General features: G+C 39.1%; 1 protein-coding gene across 1 annotated transcript in view; it reads left to right on the top strand.

Moving 5' to 3' along the window:
• CSMD1 (CUB and Sushi multiple domains 1) overlaps nt 1-24,110 on the top strand; it is a 2,005,298-nt gene that overhangs the window by 1,834,844 nt on the left and 146,344 nt on the right. Inside the window, exons 42-46 of the mRNA XM_043454305.1 lie at nt 8,225-8,413; nt 14,274-14,451; nt 16,534-16,679; nt 17,449-17,529; nt 18,593-18,706. Of these exons, the coding sequence (XP_043310240.1) occupies nt 8,225-8,413; nt 14,274-14,451; nt 16,534-16,679; nt 17,449-17,529; nt 18,593-18,706 (708 nt within the window). The remainder of the gene's footprint in view (nt 1-8,224; nt 8,414-14,273; nt 14,452-16,533; nt 16,680-17,448; nt 17,530-18,592; nt 18,707-24,110) is intronic.

The raw sequence follows: 24,110 nt of genomic DNA, 5'->3' as shown, positions 1-24,110 counted from the left end.
GAAGCTGAAGCCACCTTTGTGGCTTTGACTTTTTTGGCCACCTGATGCAAAGAGCTGACTGATTGGAAAAGACCCTGATTCTGCGAAAGATTAAAGGCAGGATAAGAAGGGGATGACAGAGGATGAGATGGTTGCATGGCATCACCGACTCAATGGACTTCAGTTTGAGCAAGCTGTGGGGGTTGGTGATGGACAGGGAAGCCTGGGGTGCTGCAGTCCATGGGGTCACAAAGAGTCAGACACAACTGAGCAACTGAACTGATACTGAAGTAGCTTCAGTCCTGTCTGACTCTTTGTGACTGTATGGACTGGGGTCTGCCAGGCTCCCTGTCTATGGGATTCTCCAGGCAAGAATATTGAAGTGGGTTGCCATGCCCTCCTCAGATTTTATCTTACATAACTTTAAACCTCCATTGTTCATTTTTTTTTCTCTTGATATTTTTCAGATAGGGTTACTAAGGCTGTGCCTATATAGTTCCAAAAGCTACCAATTAGTTCACTCCCAAAAGAGCACTGAAAGAAAGAAAGAGAGAGAGAGAGGAAAGAAGGAAGGAACATGATACCATAAAAAATCTGTGTAGGGACTTCAAGAATCAGCTTATGGTTGCTGGGGGGAGGGGATAGTTAAGAAGGAGGGGATAGACTGGTACATATTGTTATATCTAAATATAGATGACCAATAAGAACCTACTGTATGGCACAGGGAATTCTGCTCAATGTTATGTGCCAGTCTGAATGGGGGGGAAGTTTGGGGGAGAATGGATACATGCACAGGTGTGGCTGAGCCCCTTTGCTGTCCACCTGAAACCATCACAACATTGTTTCTTAGTCGGCTATACCCCAATACAAAACAAAAAGTTTAAAAAAATCTGTGTAGGAATCATATAGACCAGAGATCATAAAACTGCTGAGTTTCATTAGCAAAATATTAATATTTTTTAAGTTGTCAATATTTAGCATTAGATTTTCATAATTGGTGAAAGACCCCTTTTCCTGTTGCGATGTCAGAATCGATATTTGCCAGTGTCGGCATGGGGCTGCTGTCCCCTGAAGTGTCAAAGTGATGGCCCTTCCAGGGTGTGAAGGCGTCAACTTCAAAAATCTCCTTTAGCGGGCTGCCAGCTTTGAACTTGTGTCTGCCTGGCCTGTGGGCATCAGAATCTGTGAGTTATCATCCAGGCTAAACACCTGGTTCACTGAGGAATGTTTTATTTATTTGACACCTGACTCCAGTATCCACATTTAAAAAAAATATTCTAAGCGATATATTTTTTTAATGTAGGCAATTAATTGATATAATTGAAAGACATAAAAATAAATTAAGTAAAAAAGAACAAGAACATGAATATGAGGTGTTCAAATTTCTTGTAGAGTATCTTAGCTGACAGGGATGAAACTTAATTAGATAGTTTGTCATTTTATAAAATTTATAAGCTGGCCAAATGACACAACTCTGATGTGTGTGTCACATGGAAATTCCTAGGTTCCACTTGAGATTTATAAGTTAAGCTTATGATTAATAACTCATAAGAAGATGCATAAATCATGCAGATAATTCTTGCCATTCTCAATGATGTCTGTGTGTACCCCTTATTACTAAGACTTCTCATTTATTTATGACCATATAAAGGTCACAAATGTTACTAGTACACGTAGCTGTCTTGAAGTTAAATGACTTATACAGAACTTGAGACGTGAAAGATGAATTGTGTTAAATAAAATTGAGTTCAGGTACCATACTTCTAAGTCAAAAACTGGAAGATGGCTGATAGGATGAAGATATTTATCAACTAATTAGATATCAGTCAGAAAATATAATAGGCATTAGAAAGATGACTACATGGTTCCGCCTGCTGTCACACCAAGTGCCTGTAATTTAAACACTTGATGCAAATACCACTTAAGACTGACAGATGTGAATAATGATTATTTTCTCAGATCCAAACAAAGGATTCTCCCGAAAAAGAGAAATTCTGAGTGTTGTCTTCTTTTTGTAGTAGAGGTATGAGCTTTTTGGTACTGAGATTGTTTTTCATAGTATTTGCAAAATGTTGCCATATTAAGACTTTTGTTGTTGTCGTTGTTCAGTCACTAAGTTTTGTCCGACTCTGCATCCCAATGGACTATAGCCTGCCAGGCTCCTCTGACCATGGGATTTTCCAGGCAAGAATACTGAAGTGAGTTGCCATTTCCTCCTCCTGGGGACCTTCCTGGACCAAGGAGTGAACCCATGTTTCCTGCATTTGCAGGTGGATTGTTTACCACTGAGCCACCTGGGATGCCCATTAAGATTCTTAATGACTTTCTTTTCCTTTTCTTTTTTGAGACTTGACATTTGGAGAAGTTCAATACTTATCTTGCTTCCTTCCTTCCTTTCTTTTCTCCTCCTCCATCTTTCTTTCTCTCTCTTTCTTTATGTTTCTTATATTACAAAGCATAATTGTTGAATGCCAAAAACTTAAAGGTAATTTTAAATGCTTTAGCCATAGGTGGTGAAAACATCTTTTTCCTTTTGCTATATGTGCTAAACACCTTTAAAAAAAAACACCTTAATAGGACATGTTAAATCTGCTTATTCATGCATACGATCACAAAACCATTGCACTTCTAGTGAATTGAATCTGTGAGAAAATAACCTATGGTTTGTGACCACCAGTTTTTTCCCTTTAGGAGGAAAAGCAGTTAAACTGCCTTGATGTGCAATGAACAACTGAAGAATTCATTCACACTGACTGTATGAGGACGCTCAGTGTGATTCCTTATAGACACGGCTATGATTTAAACATGGAATTGTTATGCCTTTAAAGCTGCTGCTCTTACTTCTGTTAGCGTGCTCTTCTGAGCTGTTGGGGAGCAAGGACAGTGAGCTTCCTCTGTCCTTTTTCCACTGTCTGCATGTCTGAACCAAGGTCTCAACATGAGGCTCTTTATAAAGAAGGCTATTTTCACTGAAAAATGCTTAAAGCGGTGGGCAATACACCACTTCATCAATCCTCATCTTCTGCAGGGTATCCTTTCTCATGATGGAAAAGTGGTTCATGGACTAAACTCTTAGAGACCAGGGTCAAAATCTTAAAAGGTGTCCCATTTCCTCCCTGAAGGTCATGTGGATCTGCTTTTCCTTTCATGGCTTTGCTGAGAGTGAAGTAGCAGTCTCAGCCCCTTTCTCCCTTAGGGGAGCTGTTCCTCGGGGCCAGAGGCTCACCTGGACAGGTTTGTCAGTGGCTGTGCCCCCAAGGCGACGGTGCCTCCAGGTATCCGTGTCCTAGTTCCGGTATGCTTCTTCCCCTGTCCTCCCTCAGCTCGAGGCAGTGAAGGGAGCGGGTTCTGGGTCTGATTGTGAGTCTGAAGTCTTGGCGAGGCCAGCAGTTTCTCTGGGTCAGAACAAATGTTTCTTCGCGATGTAAAGGCTGTCGTGTGAAACGACTGCTGGGCCCTCAGTGCTGGGTTGGTGGGAGCACAAGACGCAGTTGGAGCTGCCACTGTGAGCAAGCAGATTGGTGACTGGTCCCGCAGGGGAGCCTTTGGGCAGCCCGGAAGGCACGGGCTGGGCTGCAGCCTTCACAGTGAGGCAGGTGCACATCACCAGTAGGTTTGACGATCAAGGAATTCACATGAGCCGTAAAGAATATTTAGGTGGCTAATCTGTCTTAAAACTGAGAGCTAGGAGCATGCCCTTGTCACAGAGGGCAGTGACGGGTCATCCTAGTCACGACAACAGCCCCATTTGGAAGCTGGTGATCTTATGTGCGCGTGCACTTGAGAAATTCCATGGACGGCTGCATGAGTCTAGTCACTTCTGGACCAGAGCAATCTTTTCATTGAGAGGAAGCTGAGAACATGAAAGGGGTTTCGAGGCCATATTCAGTGTGGACCTTGATGCTGACTGCAGCCTGTCCTTCCTGTAACAAGGCTCTTTCTTAGTATTTCACACTAATTCCTGGTATTAGAACTGGCTTCTCCCCGGAGTCAACCTCTATCAGAGGAGAGGCTTGAGTGCTATGTCTTGAGCAATGAAACATATTTTATCATAGAAACCAGACATTTCTTATGATTAAGACTTAGCCTTACTCAGTTAATGTGTACCAACCATGTTCACTGCATTTGTCATCATTGTTAATTCTTGTAGATCAGATAGACATAATTGTTCTCCTTTCACAAATGAAGGAAGGAGCCTCCCAGAATTGAAGTGGTTTGGTCCACATCCCAGGTCCATCAGATGGGAGACATAGGTCCAACTCAGTCCCAGGGCTCCCTTGCAACACATTCCAAGGCCTCTGCTATTTTGTAGAACTACCTCAAGACTCTTGTCTTTACTTCAGAAACCTATTTCTCTGTTGGTTGATGATTCTCTATTTCAACTTTTCAATGATATATCATACAACAAATCTTTTAGAAATACTGGATAACACCTCAAAAAGTCTTTGGGAGTTGTCAAATATGGAAGTGTCTGAAAAATATCTGAAATGTATGAAGGACTCAATGGCCTTCAGTTGAAACAGAACTTGTCTGAAAATGGTGATTTTTTACTTCTCTTTATGCTAGAAGTCACTTCCTTATAAAATTCCAATGAAGTGGTCTTTCTTTTTCTCTCTTAGTTGATGTTTTTTTCTCAAGTTAAAACATTTTATGTTATAAAAATTAGTTATGGCAGTTAATGATTTCACCATGAGTGATGAGTGCAGATCAACAAAGCCGTGCTTAGATAAGGATTCTGATCCCTGGTTGAGCTGGTCTTCACCCCCAGGCCCAGAGGTCCAGGCACATGGAGGTATCACCTGTGTTCGGAGGTACATGGATATGGGCAGTGCTGGTAACACACAGTCTCCTGAACCTGTACTAAACAGCATGCAATGGGAATCCTTCCAAAATAAATTTTTAGCATACTAACAAATAATTTTTTATTACTTCTTTGTGTTTACTTAAAAACAGTCCTGTAGATCAATATTTATGACCATGATTCAAACTTTGGGACATTAAAAAAAAAAGAGAAAATGTGTGTGACTTGTGACCTATCAATTAAGAATTTGGAAATATTGTTAGTGATATTTGAATAGTAAAGGACTCCATTAAATAAGAGATTTAGAAAAAGACTTGAAAATAGTGTTGCTAATATGTGTAGTTAGTAAAATACTCACAACTGAAAACAGAAATAACTGGGATACAAAATCTTAAGAAAACACTGAAATGAGCTGTGGGTTTTGTTTTTGGTTTTGTTTTTCACCTGGAAGATATGATTTGTGAGATGAAGAATGGGTCCTGGTTTTTAAAACCATATCTGTGTCCCCTTGAGAAGCGTCCTAATTCCTCTTCTGTGGCCTGGCCCAATTCTTTGTGAGGTTCTCCCTCGTGAGAGCTATAGACTGTGAACAGGATGGTCACACTGGGATGATGACCCCCAGGCTCCTCTCCTTGAACCCCCACCTCGTCTTGGAGACCCGACTTCCTCTGTCCTCGGGCCCCCACTGCTCACTCTGCTGAAAGGTCTTCCTTTCTCGGTTATTACTTGGCTGTATCTTCTCCCCACTCAGATCTCAGTTTCAGGGCTACTTGTTCAAGGAAGCAGGTTTTGATCACTCTCACTTAAACCTCCATCCTGCCCCCCCCCAACCTTTATATTAGTCCTTGTCCTTCTTTAACAACAGTTTACATAACTTAGTTATTTTATGTAATTACCAACATGTTGATTTATTTGTGTCTGTTCCCCTAAATAGAATGTAAGCTTTGTGAAAGCAGGATCCATTTCTGTCTAGTTTCTATCTATAACATAGCAGACAGTCAATACAGGGCTTCCCTGGTGACTCAGTGGCAGAGAGTCTGCCTGCCAATGCAGCGGACACAGGAGACACAGCATCGATCCCTGAGTCAGGAAGAAGGAAATGGCAACCGACTCCAGTATTCTTACCTGGAAAATTCCTTGAACAGAGGAGTCTGGTGAGCTGCAGTCCATGGGGTTGCAAAAGAGTCAGACTCAACTTAGCTACTAAACAAGAAGACACTCAATACATGATTTTTATTTTACTCAGTAAATGAGTAGGTAATAAAAACTATAGTCCTGCCTACATGGGCTGGTAGTCTCTCTCTCTCTCTCTCTCTTTTAATGCCCTTTAATCCCCATACAAGAAAGCTGTGTTGGTACCATTAAAAAAAGAAAGAAAAAAATACCTTTCTTCTAATCAAGGGTAACCCAAAGTTTTTAGACTTAATATCATGGGGCTGCTAAAGGCAACTTAAACTTCCATTTTCAATCCCTTTCACACATGTTAGATGATGAGTAGAAATGGGCTAATTTCATACATCCCTAAACAAAACTTGAATGTCTTTCTTAAATTATGCCAGAAACCACATAATGTGTAGGGAAATGCATCGTGGTTCTTGTTATCAGCATGTGTGATGAAAATGTGGAAAGTGTGTGTGAATCTGTGTTAAATGCTGTTTCACATGATGGTTCATTTGGCATCTCTGTTACTTCTTACCTCCTTTATAATGTACCGTGATAACTGATTTTTGTATTAATACCACCAGAGCCCCACTAGAGCATAAACAGAGTCTCCCAGGGAGGGTGGAGTGAAGTTGAACAAGGTTTTATTTGATTTTTGTCCCATGAAAACTGGAAATCCATTTTTGATAGTTTTTCCTTTTTAAGTTTAATTATTAGCAGCCGTATTTGATATATTTATTAGAGGACTCATTTCACCAACAGAGCTCACTGTGTTTGGAGTAAAACAAGAATGAGAACAAGCTGCTGACTCCAGTGGAAAAGAATATAATAAAGAAGGAAACTGGTTGATAGTTAGAACACAGCGTGGGGTTCTCTGTTCTTTTTCTGAGCCCTTGTCTGTGAGGTAATGTTAGACTCTGAAATAGCAGTTATCTTGAGGAGGGAAACCATGCGTTTGACAGAGCACAGAAGGCTTAGTGATAGAGCACAATAAACTAATAAACTAATAATATAGTTTATTAATTATCAATGTATTAATAACAGCACAATAAACTAATAAACACAGTAAACTATACATTATAAAAAGGCTGTACTGGGGAATTCCCTGGCGGTCCAGAGGTTAGGGCTCTGTGCTTCCACTGCTAGGGCCCAGGGGTTCGATCCCTGGTCAGGGAACTAAGACCCGCAAGCCACGTGGTGTAGCTAAAAAGGGGAAGTTTAAATAAACAAATAAAAGATTGTACTGGTAGTAATGGCTAGGTATGACACTACACTATTTTTTAAGGGAAAAAAAACTAAGAAAATGGAATGAATTTATTTTATTTTTTTGTTTATCTGCACTTCTTGTTTTGATTAAATTCCCCTCATATATTTTCTTCCCAAGGTATGCCTTGTCAAATTTATTTTTAGTATGTGCCATATAACTTCTAAAGCACACAATATGTCTTCATTAAATGCAAATTCTTATGATTATACTACTAAAAATAAGTACTGTTTTATACTGTTGTTGTTCAGTTGCTATGTCTAACTCCTTGTGACTCTTTGGACTACAGCATACCATGTTTCCCTGTCCTTTACTATCTCCCAGAGTTGGCTCAAACTCATGTCCACTGAGTTGGTGATGCCATCCAACTATCTCATCCTTTATCATCCTCTTCTCCTCCTGTCCTCATCCTGTCCCAGCATCAGGGTCTTTTCCAATGAATCGGCTCTTCACATCAGGTGGTCAAAGTATAGAGGCTTCAGTATCGGTCCTCCCAATGAATATTCAGGGTTGTTTTCCTTTAGGATGGACTGCCTTGATCTCCTTGCAGTCCAAGGGGCTCTCAAGTGTCTTCTCCAGTACCACAGTTTGAAAATATCAATTCTTTGGTGCTCAGCCTTTTTTCTGGTCCAACTTTCACATCCGTACATGACTACTGGAAAAACCATAGTTTTGACTAGATGGACCTTTGTTGGCAAAGTGATGTCTTTGCTTTTTAATATGCTGTTGTGGGGTTTGTCTTAGCTTCCTTCCCAGAAGCAAGCATCTTTTAATTTCTTGGCTGAATTCACCATCAGCAGTGATTTTGGAGCCTAAGACTATAAAATCTGCCACTGCTTCCACTTTTTCCCCTTCTATTTACCATGAAGTGACGTGACTGGATGATAATGGGTATCTTAGTAAAGATTTCATAAACTTTATATAAAAAGTTCATGCTAAGAAGCTGTATGTCATCCTATTCCTCTAAATTCCAGACTAATTACACTTCTTATTTATGAGCTTGTTTCTCTCTGTTTCAGCCTATGAATTACAGAACTGCCCTGACCCACCACCTTTCCAGAATGGGTATATGGTCAACTCTGACTACAGTGTGGGACAGTCAATATCTTTTGAGTGCTATCCTGGGTACATTTTAATTGGCCACCCAGTTCTCACCTGTCAGCACGGGATCAACAGAAACTGGAACTACCCTTTTCCAAGATGTGACGGTGGGTTAATCACTTTTCTCAAGCAGTTTCATTTTCACATGTATAATGATGCATGAAATATTAAAGGAATGCATTCCAGAATTCATTAATTTGTTCAACCAATTTTTATTGGGAATCTGTTATATTAAACTCATGCCACTTAGTATTTCAGGAATATATCATATGTCAGTCAGTTTAAAAAAATGGAAAGGCCTTGCCTTCAAGGAGATTATAAGGATAGCCAAATAATACACACGAATATTTATTATGCAAAATCAGGCACGAGGAGTGTTTTATGATTGAAGGTACAAAAGACGGTGATTGCTGGGGAAGTGATTGACAGTATTATCTTCATGGTTAGAGCAGTGTTTGGCTTTACAGTGGTTCCATCAGATTTTGGATTAGAGGGGGATTGAGTGTGTATCTTACCCTAGATACTTTTTTATTGTTTAACTTAACAATAATCACACTGATTTTGTATCTCAGAAAACTGACTTCATTTTTACAGTTAGATTTGAATGGCACGTACTGTTTTGCTACTCAGAGACAGAGACCATCTCAGAGAGAAGAAGCAGTGATAGCAAAGACATCCTAGAGGAGCAGTCTTGGGGGGAAATGAAGTAGTGTCCTATGATGGTGCTTGAGGATCAGGGTTTCTTGGAAATGTTCAAATCAGGTGATGGGAATGGCATCAAGGAGGGTCTGGATTCAGTGAATATCCTTGTCTGAGCAGAAGTCACTTCTTCAAAGCTTCTATTTGACTATCTAATTTTTACTATGACTTTGAAATTTCTACAACTTTAAGTTAAATATATCAAGTGCTTTGTTTTTGAAGAATTCATATGAAATAGAAAAGTTTGCTGTAAACCTAATATTCTAACATTATAAATACAGTATCTCTGAATGAAAAAATAATGAAATTACCAACTCTGTGGACCTTTGAAATGCTAAATACTTATATCCCAGGGGCAAAGAAGGGAAAGGTATCCAGCTGTGTTTGAATTTGAATTTCTACTGTAGAAGTTAAAAAAAAAAGCATATAGATAGACTTTTTAAATGATATTTTTCACCTGTACATTTCCATTCTTTATCATTATATAAACAACTATAAAAGAAAAACATTTACTGTGTTTTTAAATCGTAATTTTAATCAACTACATATTTAGTAACTTAAAACAGCATTTAAAAATCATTTTATAAAACTAACAATAGCAATGGGATATCTGATATTTTTTATTAAAACACTTTAAAAACTACTTACCATTTTAAAAATTCATATGTTTTTATGTTGAATTGTTAGGACTGAAATCCCTTTTTACTTGTAGTTGTTCCCTGAATTCTTTGAATTCACATGTAAGTAGGAGACTCCTTGGCTTGATATGAAAAATAGAATTAAGTATTTAATTAGATTTCATTGCTTTTTCAAGTCCAACTTTCCAACATGGAAATAACTGCCAGTTTAGAATTATTTTGTCAGTGTGATGATAATAAAATATATCTTTTTGGGTGATATATGATACAGAATATTAATCAGAGTTGGCAAAACCATGAAGCTAAAATCCTGCAGACACCCAAGACTGCCCAGGACTCCTGGTGCCACATGAAAGTCCCAGGACCACAGCCACCCTGAGGGTGGATAATTCACTGGTAGGCTCACAGAACCCAGTAAGCCATCTACTCACGATTGTGGTTTATAACAGAAAAGACAAAAGTCACCCAAGGAAGACAGATGCTTGCTCCTTGGAAGAAAAGCTATGACAAACCTATACAGCATATTAAAAAGCAGAGACATCACTTTGCCCACAAAGATTCATCTAGTCAAAGCTATGGGTTTTCCAGTAGTCATGAATGGATGTGAGAGTTGGACCATAAAGAAGGCTGAGTGCTGAGGAACTGAAGCTTTCAAATTGTGGTGCTGGAGAAGACTTGAGAGTCACTTGGACAGCAAGGAGATCAAACCAGTCAGTCCTAAAGGAAATCAACCCTGAATATTCATTGGAAGGACCGATGTTGAAGCTGAAGCTCCAATTCTTTGGCCACCAAATGCCAAGAACTGACTCACTGGAAAAGACCTTGATGCTGGAAAAGATTGAAGACAGGCAGAGAAGGGGACAACAGAAGATGAGATGATTGGATCGCATCACCAACTCGATAGACATGAGTTTGAGCAAGCTCTGGGAGTTGGTGAAGGACAGGGAAACCTGGTGTGCTGGGGTCCATGGGGTGGCAAAGAGTCGGACAATTTTGGGCAATTGAACAACAACAACAATATTAGATTAAATTCTAAAAAATAAAAGTAACCAGGGAATATTCTTTTAAAACCAAAGGCCCTCAGGTTGGTGATTAAGTGGACTTTCTTTCCCTCTTCCTCTTCCTGAGGTGGGGGTGGGGCTGAACCTCCGATCTGAGGCTGGTTCCCCTTGCAACTAGCCCCAAGGCTTCAGATTTCCTAATTTCTTCATTAAAGTAAACTCAGGTGTGGTTGAAAGGGTCTTGTTTTGAATAACAAAAGACAATTTGATCTTTTTTTAATCACTTTGTAAATTCTAAGGGTTTTATGAGTTCTGTGCCAAGAACAGCAAGGAAGATCAAAAGTGTATTTCTTATTATTGTTGGGGGAGTGTGTAATTTCCTTGGTTCTGTCTTGTCACAACAAAAATTTGAAGCGACGGACCAGCATTACAGCCCTCGAATGGGCCAGCATTGCAGCTCTTGGACAGACCAGTGTCACAGCTCTTGCACTTCTTGGATGGACCAGTGTTACAGCTCCATGTTACAGCTCAGTTTTATTTAGAAAATAAAGGAAAATATATCCTCGAGGCATGAGGGCTTGATGACCCAAAAGATGTAAAGAGAAGAGAGAGAGACCCCCAGCCCTTTGGCTCCTCGTTTTATATGTTTTTTTCCTCCTCCCCCTGGGCCTACCCTGTGTAAATTGAGCTAGCCAGAAGTGCTGTTTGTTCTACCTGAGGTCCTCACTCCATTCCTCAGACCTTCCTTTGTTCTATTTTTGCAGGCTTTTCTCTTCCTTGTCTTTTAGCCACCACCGTTCTGGACTCCTTTTTCCTATTCTAACTGCCTAGCATGATAAATGCCACTATTGCAGTGTTTGTTCATGTATGTGAAGGGATTGCCTTTGTTGGCTCTCTGGTCCTGGTGTGGAGGAGGGATGCCATCTGTGTGGCCCCCAGTTGTGAAGTGCAGTGTGTAATGCTCTCATGTTCTATGGTCTGTCTCCTGGCTGCCTGGTTGCCTGCCCCTCCTGCTGGGCCAGGCTCCTGGGCAGACAGGTGAGAAGCTGGGAAGTACTCATGGTTGCAGGTGGTGCAGGGGCCCTTCTGTGCCCAGATTCTCCCCCTTGCTGGGCTTGCTGGCTGTTTTCCACTGGAGGGGCCTCTTTGACCCTCAGCCTCAGGGAGAGCATGGGGGTGGGTGCATTTCCTGCTGAACTGGATTGCAGGTCCCTGTTGCTGCAGAGATCCCTGAGATGCCGCTGGGATGTGGAAGTCAAAATACAGCTGTGGTGCCACGAAGTTGAGGGGAAAGCCTCTGGGAGAAGGTGCTGGACCAGGGGAAAGGGAGGGGCAGCTTTACTCTTTATGTCTTTTTAGGGTCCTCCATCTTCCTCTGTAGAATATAGGATTTTGCCTTGAGAAAAGTTTTAAGTGCATTGAGAGTATTATCACACAAGTCAAACTTCATATTTAGCTTTTTAACATCTTCCTTCATCACTCTGCTGAATATAGCAAGCTCTGCAAGGCAGGGATGGGGTCAGCATGATTCTCTGCTCTAGCCCCAGCTCAGCCGAGCTGCCTGGTACATAATAGACTCTCAGTAAACACTCGTTGAACATAGGAGTGAAAGAATTTGTTATTTGAATATCATAGATATATCATGGCAAATATATTAAATGACCTAAAAAATATCAGAATGTGTTTTATGAAGAAAATAACCATATTATTTATTTTGCCTTTTAAGAGGTGGACACCATGTTTTATGTTTGTTCTGTTTCCCTGCCTCCCCATGGGAAGGGCACTACTCCATGTAAAGTGGCTATACTTTAATAAGATGCAAATTAAAAAGTCAAAATGCTGAAGGAAAATTTAGAGTTATAAATCAATAGATAATAACTTCAAATCACACATGAGATATGTCAGCCAGTGGCTTCAACACATGCGTTAAGTGTTTTCTCTTCATTGTCTCACTCATTTCCAATCCCTCAATTACTTGGTGTCTGTTGTTTATTGAGATCTGAGCCAGGCAATGGGATTGATGAGAGGAGGTTTGATGGGGCTATGGATATGGTCCCTGACTGCTAGTTGCTAACAGTCAGATGGTGAAGAACTGAAGTCCAGGAACAAGTATCCAGACCACAGCCGCCAGAAAAGGCTGTCAGGAGGTGGTGACATTTGAGTTGAGTTTTGAGGAAGGGACCATTTCACCTGCCAGCAACACAGGAGAAAAGCACAAGAGCTATTCATGCAGGTGATGAGGACATGATGTGTGCAGCTAAGAAGAAGTATGGCCTCTCCGGGGTCACCACGTAGTCACTTGTGACCCCAGCGTGGCTTCTGGCCCTATGTCTACAGATTAGAGGCATCTGTATGTTATAGTTTGCTAGCTTACAGGTCAAGGTGTATCTGACTCCAAAACCCGCTTACAATTATGCTATAAAACTTGTAAAGTGTTCTTCACAGTGCCTTTAAATAAATGTACCCAAAATTCAGACCAAGTCAATCTACTTGACACTGGTACATTTTCTGTCTACTTTGAAATTAGTGTGCATCTATATGGTTACTTTGGCTTCATGATATTTCACCAGTCATCATTTTAAATTTACATTTAAAAAATGTACACTGGCTTATTCATTCCACCTAAATTTTATACTTTTTTTTCCATTTATTTTTATTAGTTGGAGGCTAATTACTTTACAGTATTGTAGTGGTTTTTGTCATACATTGACATGAATCAGCCATGGATTTACATGTATTCCCCATCCCGATCCCCTATGGCAAATATTTGAAAGCCTGAAAAGATTCATGTTAGTAACAGACACTCTTATAGCATCTACTGGCTTTTAATTTGATTAAAATGTCTACTTGCCTATGACTTTGATGTATTTATACCATGATGTGAATTAAAGAATGTATTTTGGATTATCTGCTCATGTATGATCATTTCATTTTTCCAAAAATAAAGCAAAATAATTTCTATGGCACGAGTGATGATCACTTTATTAAGTAAAATAAAAATGGACTCTGGGTATTGTTGAGATTTTTACATCATTGGTAGTGGATGAGATGTGGAAGTGTTTCTATAAAATTTCACTTACATAATTTTATCTCCTTTCTCTAGGTATAGATCTCAGGAGAATTTATAAGGTCTTTGTTTCAAGGCAGATAGACTTAGATACTTCTCTTTTAGGCATTTTAAATAAGCTTTAGAAATCTCACTTAAAACAAAAAAAATTATTTTTCAGTTAAATATTCACACATAATTTCAGCATAATCCCTTACATCAGATAGTCCAATGGATTATCAGCTCAGTCTCAGGAGACTACTGACTAAGGTTTTTGGTTTTTTTTTTTTTTCTTTCTTTCTTTCTCCTTTTAATTATGTGGAAACGACTTTATCCTGAAGGGATTTTGAATGTTTGGAGAATATGTTAAAAAACTTAGATAAGGTGGCTTAGAAATAAAATTCTTCCAAGGTTTTAAGACTTGAGAGGAATTATTTTGACAAAGTAGTTGCTGAGGGATATTTCACAATTATTTCTTAGAAAGAAAATCTCGGCTAAGGGACTTTAGAGACTGATAAACATCTCACTGTATCTTTTTAAAGTGGACTGTGTTGGGCTTGATTTTTCTTGGCTTTCTTCTCAGCTCCCTGTGGATATAATGTGACATCTCAGAACGGGACCATCTATTCTCCTGGATTTCCGGACGAGTACCCCATCCTGAAGGACTGCATCTGGCTCATCTCAGTGCCACCTGGCCATGGCGTCTACATCAACTTCACCTTGCTGCAGACGGAAGCCGTCAATGACTACATCGCGGTTTGGTATGAGAACCTTTCCTGAAAACACCCATCTGTCCTTGTGATAAACTGTTCTTTTAACCACTTACATGTCACTTCTGTCTATTTAGAGATGGAATAGTTAGGTAGATGTCAAAACAGAAATTTACCAACTAAATCTAGAGATAGAATAAACCTCATGTACCATGCTACGTGGTAGATATATTCAGGATTACTCTAGCTAGAGGAGAATATCCCCAAAGTATTTTATTTTTCATGTTTATTTCTTGTTTTAATTTTTATTTATCTTTTTGGCCATATCACATAGCTTTTGGGATCTTAGTTCCCTGACCAGGGATTGAACCTGGGCACTTGTCAGTGAAAGAGTTGAGTCCTAGCCCCTGGGCCACTTGGGAATTCCTTCTTGTCTTTTTCATTTTCAAGCATAAATCTTTTTTTTCTTAAGGAAAAGCTGATTGGATCCTTTGCCATATAATAATTTGATGCTTCTGGAAATACTGAAGAAATGATTACACACAGCTTTCTCTCTGTACTTTATAAACCTTGCAGAACTGCCCCCTCCCTACTCCCCCTTCCCCACCATGGGCTCTGTAGGGGATGCCGTGGGGGATGTAGCCCTAGCTCCCCATCTAATGAGCCATGTAGCCTGGGTTCAGTTCAGTTCAGTTCAGTTGCTCAAGTCATGTCTGACTCTTTGCGACCCCATGAATCGCAGCACACCAGGCCTCCCTGTCCATCACCAACTCCCAGAGTTTACTCAAACTCATGTCCATCGAGTTGGTGGTGCCATCCAGCCATCTCATCCTCTGTTGTCCCCTTCTCCTCCTGCCCCAATACCTCCTTGGTAAGTTAACCTAAACTCTCCTTCACTGAATGTTCATGTCTATTGGGATGACTATTTGTACCATTGCCTTTGGAGGTGAGACTTTATGGGGAAATGGGAATGACAAAATATGATGGGAAGAGTAGAGCTTACCATTGGGGCACAGTCCAGATTTGGAATAAGTTGGATGTGCTTTGGGAATAAAGTGCCCTGAAAACTCAAGCATAATCAGAGTTAACAAGGCAGTGTGTGTGTGTGTGTGTTGGTGAAGTTGTTGTAAACGTAGGGGTTATCTTAGCCATTAGAAATTCTCTGAGGCAAGAGAATAGGTGAGTTGCAGGCACTGTGAGGCCCCAGGTGTGATGTAGCTCATGTCTTGGGAGAGCACAGGAGAGAGAAGAGTTGACCTGGCCAGGTAAGCTGGGCAGACCATACAGGACCTCATAAATCATGTTAAGGATTTTGGGCTTCATCCTAAAGCAACACGGATTCACTTTAGAGTCATAAGAGGGAGAATTATAGGACCAGGTCCTGGTTGCAAAATACCCATTATTATTGTGTAGGGGGCAGGTCAGCTGGATAAGATGGGAGACTGGCCTGTGAGGCTATAGAAATAACTCTGGGAGTGGTAAGGAGGGGAGATCAGGGGACAGGACCTGTGTTGTGGGAACGAGCAGAAATGGAGAACCTGAAATGTTAAGTTGACCTATGAAGCAAAGCAAGACAGACAAACGACACCGAAATGAGAAGTCACACTATAGTATCAGCAGCTTTACCCAGATTAATCAGTAGATTTAGCAGTAGGAGCAAGGTCTCCCTCCAGCAGCGGAGGGAGCCCCTGTCCTCCAAACACTCATGAGACAGACTGGAGTGCAGTCACCTATGAATATTAAACATCTTAGTATTTCTAAACATGGAATCTAGAAGATGGTAATATTTTATTCAGTTTTTTTTAATATTTCAATTCAGCCACAAGAGCTCCATAAATCTCACCCACAATTAAAGAGACACCCTGAATTTAGACTTTAAAATGGGAACATTTGAAAGGAAGCTGATATGTGGTAGTGACGTCACTAGAATAGATGTGACCTTGCCTCAAAAACACCTTTGAGAAGGTCAGGTGCGGGAGGAACAAGGGAGCCCTAAGTTGCTGTTTGAAGACCAGGCTTTTCAGCTGGATCCTGGGTTCAGACAGAAGAGCCCGGCAGTCAGAAGAAAACGGTTGCGAATTTAAGCTGTAACTGGAAGCTTTTTATTTAGAGGGCTCCTCCTCTCTTTCCCAGGGACGGTCCTGATCAGAATTCTCCGCAGTTGGGAGTTTTCAGTGGGAACACAGCCCTAGAGACAGCATACAGCTCCACCAACCAAGTCCTGCTCAAATTTCACAGCGACTTTTCAAATGGCGGTTTCTTCGTCCTCAATTTTCACGGTCAGTGTATTTTTACTCCATTGATGATGGCAGAGAATCCTAGCTGACTTTTCTCATAGGGTTGACATAAACTTTGTTTACAGCTAAAGTTCCATGTTTCTGTCAAACGAAAGCCTGTAGGATTTTCTCACATTTCATGCTGAGGTTCCTGTGATTCCTTTTTCTTACTGACGTATTTAGGACTTCACATCTCTTTTATAGTTTATCTTGGATTTGCCCCCAAGATAAGCGTATTGTATGTGAAACTCTGATATGGAGGCCATGGAAATACATTTAGTAGCTTTCAGAGATTTCCTCATCTCTGTCTCCAGATGAACCTTGATAGTGAATGTCATGTAATTGTAGATGGGACAAAGTGAATCTCTACTGATGTTGGGAATGAATGCTAAATAGTTTGGGGAGAAGCATTACTGGTCCCTTATCTCTCTTGAGGACTGCCACATGCATATCCTCAGGAAAAGAGACCGAGGAAGATGATGTCAGATCCCAATATGGACTTGGAACCAGCAAGAACCATTTCTCCTGCAGAATTCCAAATATATGTAAAGTGTTTCTATTTAAACATCATAATTTTTTTAAATGGTGTACTTTTCCCTTTCAGTTTTGTAAGCATTTGAAGCTCAAGACTTTAGTAAAACTATAATTTACAAATATAGATATTTTCCTAGACCTAAGCATTGTAACAACACAAGAGAGATGTTTTTTGTAAGATTTTTGTTTATTCATCAAATGTAATTTCACTTACTGTTTTTTTATATAAACCATGTAGCATTTCAGCTCAAGAAATGTCAACCTCCTCCAGCAGTTCCACAGGCAGAAATGCTTACAGAGGATGAGGATTTTGAAATAGGTAATGTTTTCATTGTTACAACATCATCAGCTCAACACAGGTTTTTTTACACCCATGCAACTGCAGTAGATAGCCAAGTTGATGAATGTTTGTCAGAAATATTCCTAAAGCTTTCCTAGAGAGATACACATTGGTCATGAATTGAATAAATATGTTTTTCTTTCTTCATCTCCATGATTTTTTTTTGCCATTTAAATTTTGCTTTTGCCACTTTGAGCACATTTTCCTGCTGCATGACTCACCAGTTTGTATTTTTCTCCTAAAAGCAGTTTTCAGACACAGACTTAAGCAGATGTTTGTGTTTAGTTAGGGAACCATTTTGGTGCACCAGAAGAAAGTCATTTGTGGCTGAAATAATGGTTAGTCTAACATTGACCTTTCCTTGAAACTGGAATGTAATTGGTAAATATATTGAATGATGCTATTTAGAAATTCTGTTTTTTCATTTTAAATTGGTGGCCTACTTCATTAAATCATCAGGCCACACTAAGAAACCTACTGTGGCGTACGTTGGCCGGCCAGTTACTGTGACAAAGGATTTCTCGGTCTCAATTACAAATACCCAGTCCTGTCTCACACCCTGTTTTATAGTGGTGGTCAAACTATGTGACCAGTTTCTGCCCTATTCCTGATGGCTTAGCTGATGAGAACATTGTGCTACTTAGACCAAGGTCATTTTGTAGCCCTCTCTGGATGCATTAAAGACATTCTCTTATACAGCCTTCAGTCCCAAGCCTCTGAATCCCTTTTCTTTCCTTCTTTCATCTTTCTTTCTTTTTTGTTAGTAATCATAGGGGAAAGGGAGTAAACATAGACATATCAGTCAAAGAAGAAAAAACTGCTCCATAATCTCTATAGAAATACTGGTTACATTTAAAGAGAGCGTTTTTATAAATTACGAACTAAAAATGACACTTTTCACTGAGTAGACTAAGCATGAATACCAGTCATGGTTCAGAAGTGGTTTGCACAGCAACTTGAGTGTCACATGTGTTTAATAACATTCACACGCTGCATGCGTCATGGAGACAGGATCGCCGAGTATGCATGTGGACTCTTTCAGGAGACTTCGTGAAGTACCAGTGCCACCCCGGGTACACGCTGTCTGGGATGGACACACTGACCTGTAAGCTCAGCTCCCAGCTACAGTTTGAAGGCGCCCCGCCGACATGTGAAGGTATGAAGCTCCTACTACAAACATGCTTGTTCCATATGGAGCATTGCATTACTTTATTGGTGGGAACTTCCTTGTATGTATCTGAATTTCTTTGTATGCATCTGAATTTGTCTCTGTGTTATGATTGTCTTGCAATTTAAATTACCCAAAAGTAGAAATACTTAAGTACCCTTCTCTTTTAGCTAGCTGTACAAAATCAAAACTACATCAAATAAGACTTCTTGCTGTTTCCCAACAATTCGTGAGTAACATTTTCAAACTTATGGCAAAGTTGAAATACTTTAAAACTAGTACCCATCACCAAGGTTGCGCCATTAATGTTTCCTACACACCCTTTGTCACCTGTCTCATCTCTCTATATTCATACATTAATGTGTTGAATAATCAATATTTCTGATACCTTCTAGGCAAATTGCAGGCATTACTATATTTCCCTCTGAATTCTTTGGCATAAAAGAATGCATAAAATTATCTAGTGTTTACTATTTTCTGTAAAATATAGAGACATTGAAATGCACATGTTTCATATAATGCATGTTTCATATCTTTGCCCCATGTGTAATAACAGAAAATATACAATAGCAGAAGAAAATCTATTGATTCAGTTGATTTGTATATAATTAGATCACTTAAAAAACTTTTAAAGGTATCACTTTCAAAAAAAGAAAGGTATCACTTTCAAGTTTTATTGAAAGGAAAAAAGATTTGGAAAAAAACATAAATAAGCTAAAGTGTCTCAATGTAAGTCAGAAGTATGATTGGTTTGCCTATCAGAAAGCTTCCCAAATTAAGACAGAATTTATTTTGTGGCTTCAAAATCACAATCACATTTGCTTCCTTTAAAGAAGGGTTTCCCTGGTAGCTCAGTTGGTAAAGAACCCACTTGCCATGCAGGAGACCCTGGTTCAATTCCTGGGTCAACAAGATGCACTGGAGAAGGGATAGCCTACCCACTCCAGTGTTCTTGGGCTTCCCTTGTGGCTCAGCTGGTAAAGAATCCACCTAAAATGCAGGAGACCTGGGTTCTATCCCTGGGTTGGGAAGATCCCCTGGAGAAGGGAAAGGCTACCCACTCCAGTATTCTGGCCTGGAGAATTCTGTGGACTGTGTAGTCCATGGGGTTGCAAAGAGTTGGACGTGACTGAGCAACTTTCACTTTCCCTTTCCTTTAAAGAATGGAACTTTCTCCATTCCCAGTTCTTTCAGAGAATTCGAATATTATAATTCATTAGGGATAGTGAAACATATAAAAAGTCAAAATGTATGAAGAGAAGACCTATAGTCTAGGTTTGATTATCCAGTGACCTTGGTTAAGACACTATTCCTATGGGCATTATATGTGTAATGAGAAGGATCATTTGTCTGCATTGTTTAGGGAACTGGTATAAAGATGAAGTAAATATTAAATTAATTCTAAGCATCTTATAATGCTAATTATCTACCCTGTAAAAGGCAATTTTCTTTGCATTGCAGTAGCATAGATTTTGCAAATGTTCAGCCCATGAATTGATTCTTCCAGAGTATCTGGTAACTTGGTGTGTTTTCGTTGCTAATGAGGCATTCCCTGAATACCTCGTTATTTAAGAAAGGAAATAGGGACTATGATGTCTTCTACCAAATACTTAAACACTTAATTATCATTTTTCTTTCAATACTTTTCTTTTGTTTGATTGGGCCCAATCCTCCAATAAATTCTTGATGACAAATTGTACTAGTTATGAGTCCTACTTCTTCAAGTGTCATAACCACACTTTTAGAAGTTCTGCTTTGAAAATTGTCACCACTTTAGGGTGATTGATTGTTCCTTGGGAATGAGGGGAATAAATTGTTCCTTGAAAGTTCACATTTTATGCAGATAAATATCACCTTGTTGGATACTTACCTTAATTTAGGAAAAAAAAAAAATAAATGAGGGTCTGGAATGTTATTTGCCACCACCAAGCAGTTCTCTCATTTTCCTTGGACATCAGCCAAGTGTCCTACAGTCTAAATCCATCCTGAACTCTTGACCTAGGATAATGTCAAATCCCACAGGGTTAGAGGCTTAGTCCCACTGAACAAACCTGACCCCAGATGCCGATACCAACTCCAGGTTGTCACCTGTACTTCTGACTGACTGGTTATTAATCAGGGGTTCCCAGGAACCTCTCCTCTGGTTTGATCCTTCCATCAATATTTTTAATTAATTAATTTATTTTAATTGGAGGCTAATTAGTTTACAATATTGTGGTGGTTTTTGCCATACATTGACATGAATCAGCCATGGGTGTACATGTGTCCACCCATCCCAAACCCCCCTCCCACCTCCCTCGCTGTCCCATCCCTCTGGGTTGTCCCAGTGCACTGGCTTTGAGTGCCCTGTTTTCATGCATTGAACTTGGACAGGTCATCTATATCACATATGATAATATGCATGTTTCAATGCTATTCTCTAATATCATTCCACCCTCGCTTTCTCCCACAGAGTCCAAAAGTCTGCTTTTTATATCTGTGTCTATTTGTTGTTTTGCATATACAGTTGTCATTACCATCTTTCTAAATTCCATGTATTTGTGTTAATATACTGTATTGGTGTTTTTCATTCTGACTTACTTCACCCTGTATATTAGGCTCCAGTTTCATCTACCTCATTAGAACTGATTTAAATGTGTTCTTTTTAATAGCTGAGTAATACTCCATTGTGTATATGTACCAGTTTTCTTATCCATTCATCTGCCAATGGACATCTAGGTTGCTTCCATGTCCTAGCTATTGTAAACAGTGCTGTAATGAACATTGGATTACATGTGTCTCTTTCAATTCTGGTTTCCTCAGTGTGTATGCCCAGCAGTGGGATTGCTGAATCGTATGGCAGTTCTATTTCCAGTTTTTTAAGGAATCTCCACACTGTTCTCCACAGTGGCTATACTAGTTTGCATTCCTACCAACCGTTTAAGAGGGTTCCCTTTTCTTCACACCCTCTCCAGCATTTATTTTTTGTAGACTTTTTGATGGCAGCCATTCTGACTGGCGTGAGATGGTACCTCATTGTGGTTTTGATTTGCATTTCTCTGATAATGAGTGATGTTGAGCATCTTTTCATATGTTTGTTAACCATCTGTATGTCTTCTTTGGAGAAATGTCTATTTAGTTCTTTGACCCACTTTTTGATTGGGTCATTATTTTTCTGGTATTGAGCTGCATGAGCTGCTTGTATATTTTGGAAATTAATTATTTGTCAGTTGTTTCCTTTGCTATTATTTTCTCCCATTCTGAAGGGTGTCTTTTTACCTTGCTTATAGTTTCCTTCATTGTGCAAAAGCTTTTAAATTTAATTAGGTCCCATTTGTTTATTTTTGCTTTTATTTCCATTATTCTGGGAGGTGGGTCAGAGAGGACCCTGCTGTGATTTATGTCAGAGAGTGTTCTACCTGTGTTTCCTCTAGGAGTTTTGTAGTTTCTGGTCTTGCATTTAGATCTTTAATCCATTTTGAGTTTATTTTGTGTATGGTGTTAGAAAGTGTTCTAGTTTCATTCTTTTACAAGTGGTTGACCAGTTTTCCCAGCAACACTTGTTAAAGAGATTATCTTTTCTCCATTGTATATTATCACCTCCTTTGTCAAAGATAAGGTGTCCATAGGTCCGTGGATTTATCTCTGGGCTTTCTTTTTTTTTTTTTTTTTTTTTTTTTTTTATCTCTGGGCTTTCTATTTTGTTCCATTGATCTATGTTTCTGTCTTTCTGCCAGTACCATAATGTCTTGATGACTAGCTTTGTAGTATAGTCTGAAGTCAGGCAGATTGATTCCTCCAGTTTCATTCTTCTTTCTTAAGATTGCTTTGGCTATTAGAGACTTTCTGTGTTTCCATATGAATTGTGAAATTATTTGTTCTACTTCTGTGAAAAATAACATTGGTAGCTTGATAGAGTTTTAATTGAATCTATAGATTGCTTTGGGCAGTATACTCATTTTTACTATATTGATTCTTCCAATCCATGAACATGGTATATTTCTCCATCTCTTTGTGTCATCTTTGATTTATTTCACCAGTGTTTTATAGTTTACTATATATAGACCTTTTGTTTCCTTAGGTAAATTTATTCCTAAGTATTTTATTATTTTTGTTGCAATGGTTAATGGGATAGTTTCCTTAATTTTTCTATTTTCTCATTGTTAGTGTATAGGAATGCAAGGGACTTATGTGTATCAATTTTATACCCTGCAGCTTTACTTTATTCATTGACTAGTGCTAGTAATTTTCTGGTGGTGTCTTTAGGGTTTTCTATGTAGAGGATCATGTCATCTGCAAACAGTGAGAGTTTTACTTCTTCTTTTCTAATCTGGATTCTCTTTATTTATTTTTCTTCTCTGACTGCTGTGGTAAAACTTCCAAAACTATGTTGAATAGTACTGGCAAGAGTGGGCACCCTTGTCTTGTTCCTGGCTTTAGAGGAAATGCTTTCAGTTTTTCACCATTGAGGATAATGATTTCTGTGTGTTTGTCATAGATGGTTTTTATTGTGTTAAGGTATGTTCCTTCTATGCCTGCTTTCTGGAGAGTTTTTATCTTAAATGGCTGTTGAATTTTGTTAAAGGCTTTCTCTGCATCTATTGAGATAATCATAGGGTTTTTATCTTTCAGTTTGTTAATGTGGTGTATTACATTGATTTATTTGTGAATATTGAAGAATCCTTGCATCCCTGACATAACCCACTTGGTCATGATGCATGATATTTTTAATATGTTGTTGAATTCTGTTTGCTAGAATTTTGTTGAGGATTTTTGCATCTATGTTAATCAGTGATATTGGGCTGTAGTTTTCTTTTTTGGTAACATCTTTGTCTGGTTTTGGTATGAGGGTGACATGGCCTCATAGGATGAGTTTGGGGATTTACCTTCCACTCCAATTTTCTGGAAGAGTTTGAGTAGGAGAGGTGTTAGCTCATCTCTAAATTTTTTGGTAGAATTCACCTGTGATGCAATCTGGTCCTGGGATTTTGTTTGTCGGAAGATTTTGTATTACAGTTTCAATTTCTGTGCTTGTGGTGTGTCTGTTTAGATTTTCTGTTTCTTCCTGGTTAAGTTTTGGAAGGTTGTACTCTTCTAGGAATTCATCCATTTCTTCCAAGTTACACATTTTATTGCCATATAGTTACTAATAGTAGTCTCTTATGATCCTTTGTATTTCTTTGTTGTCTGTTGTGATTTTTCCATTTTCATTTCTAATTTTATTGATTTGATTCTTCTCCCTTTTTTTATTGATGAGTCTAGCTAATGGTTTCTTTATTTTATCTTCTCAAAGAACCACCTTTTAGCTTTGTTGATTTTTGTTATAGTCTCCTTTGTTTCTTTTTCATTGATTTCTGCTTTGATTTTTATGATTTCATTCTTTCTGCTAACTTTGGGGTTCTTCATTTCTTCT

The sequence above is a fragment of the Cervus canadensis genome, chromosome 31 (assembly GCF_019320065.1).
Source record: "Cervus canadensis isolate Bull #8, Minnesota chromosome 31, ASM1932006v1, whole genome shotgun sequence".
NCBI classification, from domain to species: Eukaryota; Metazoa; Chordata; class Mammalia; order Artiodactyla; family Cervidae; genus Cervus; species Cervus canadensis.
Note: the sequence above shows the minus strand (reverse complement) of the source record. Positions and strands in the feature narration are given on the sequence as shown.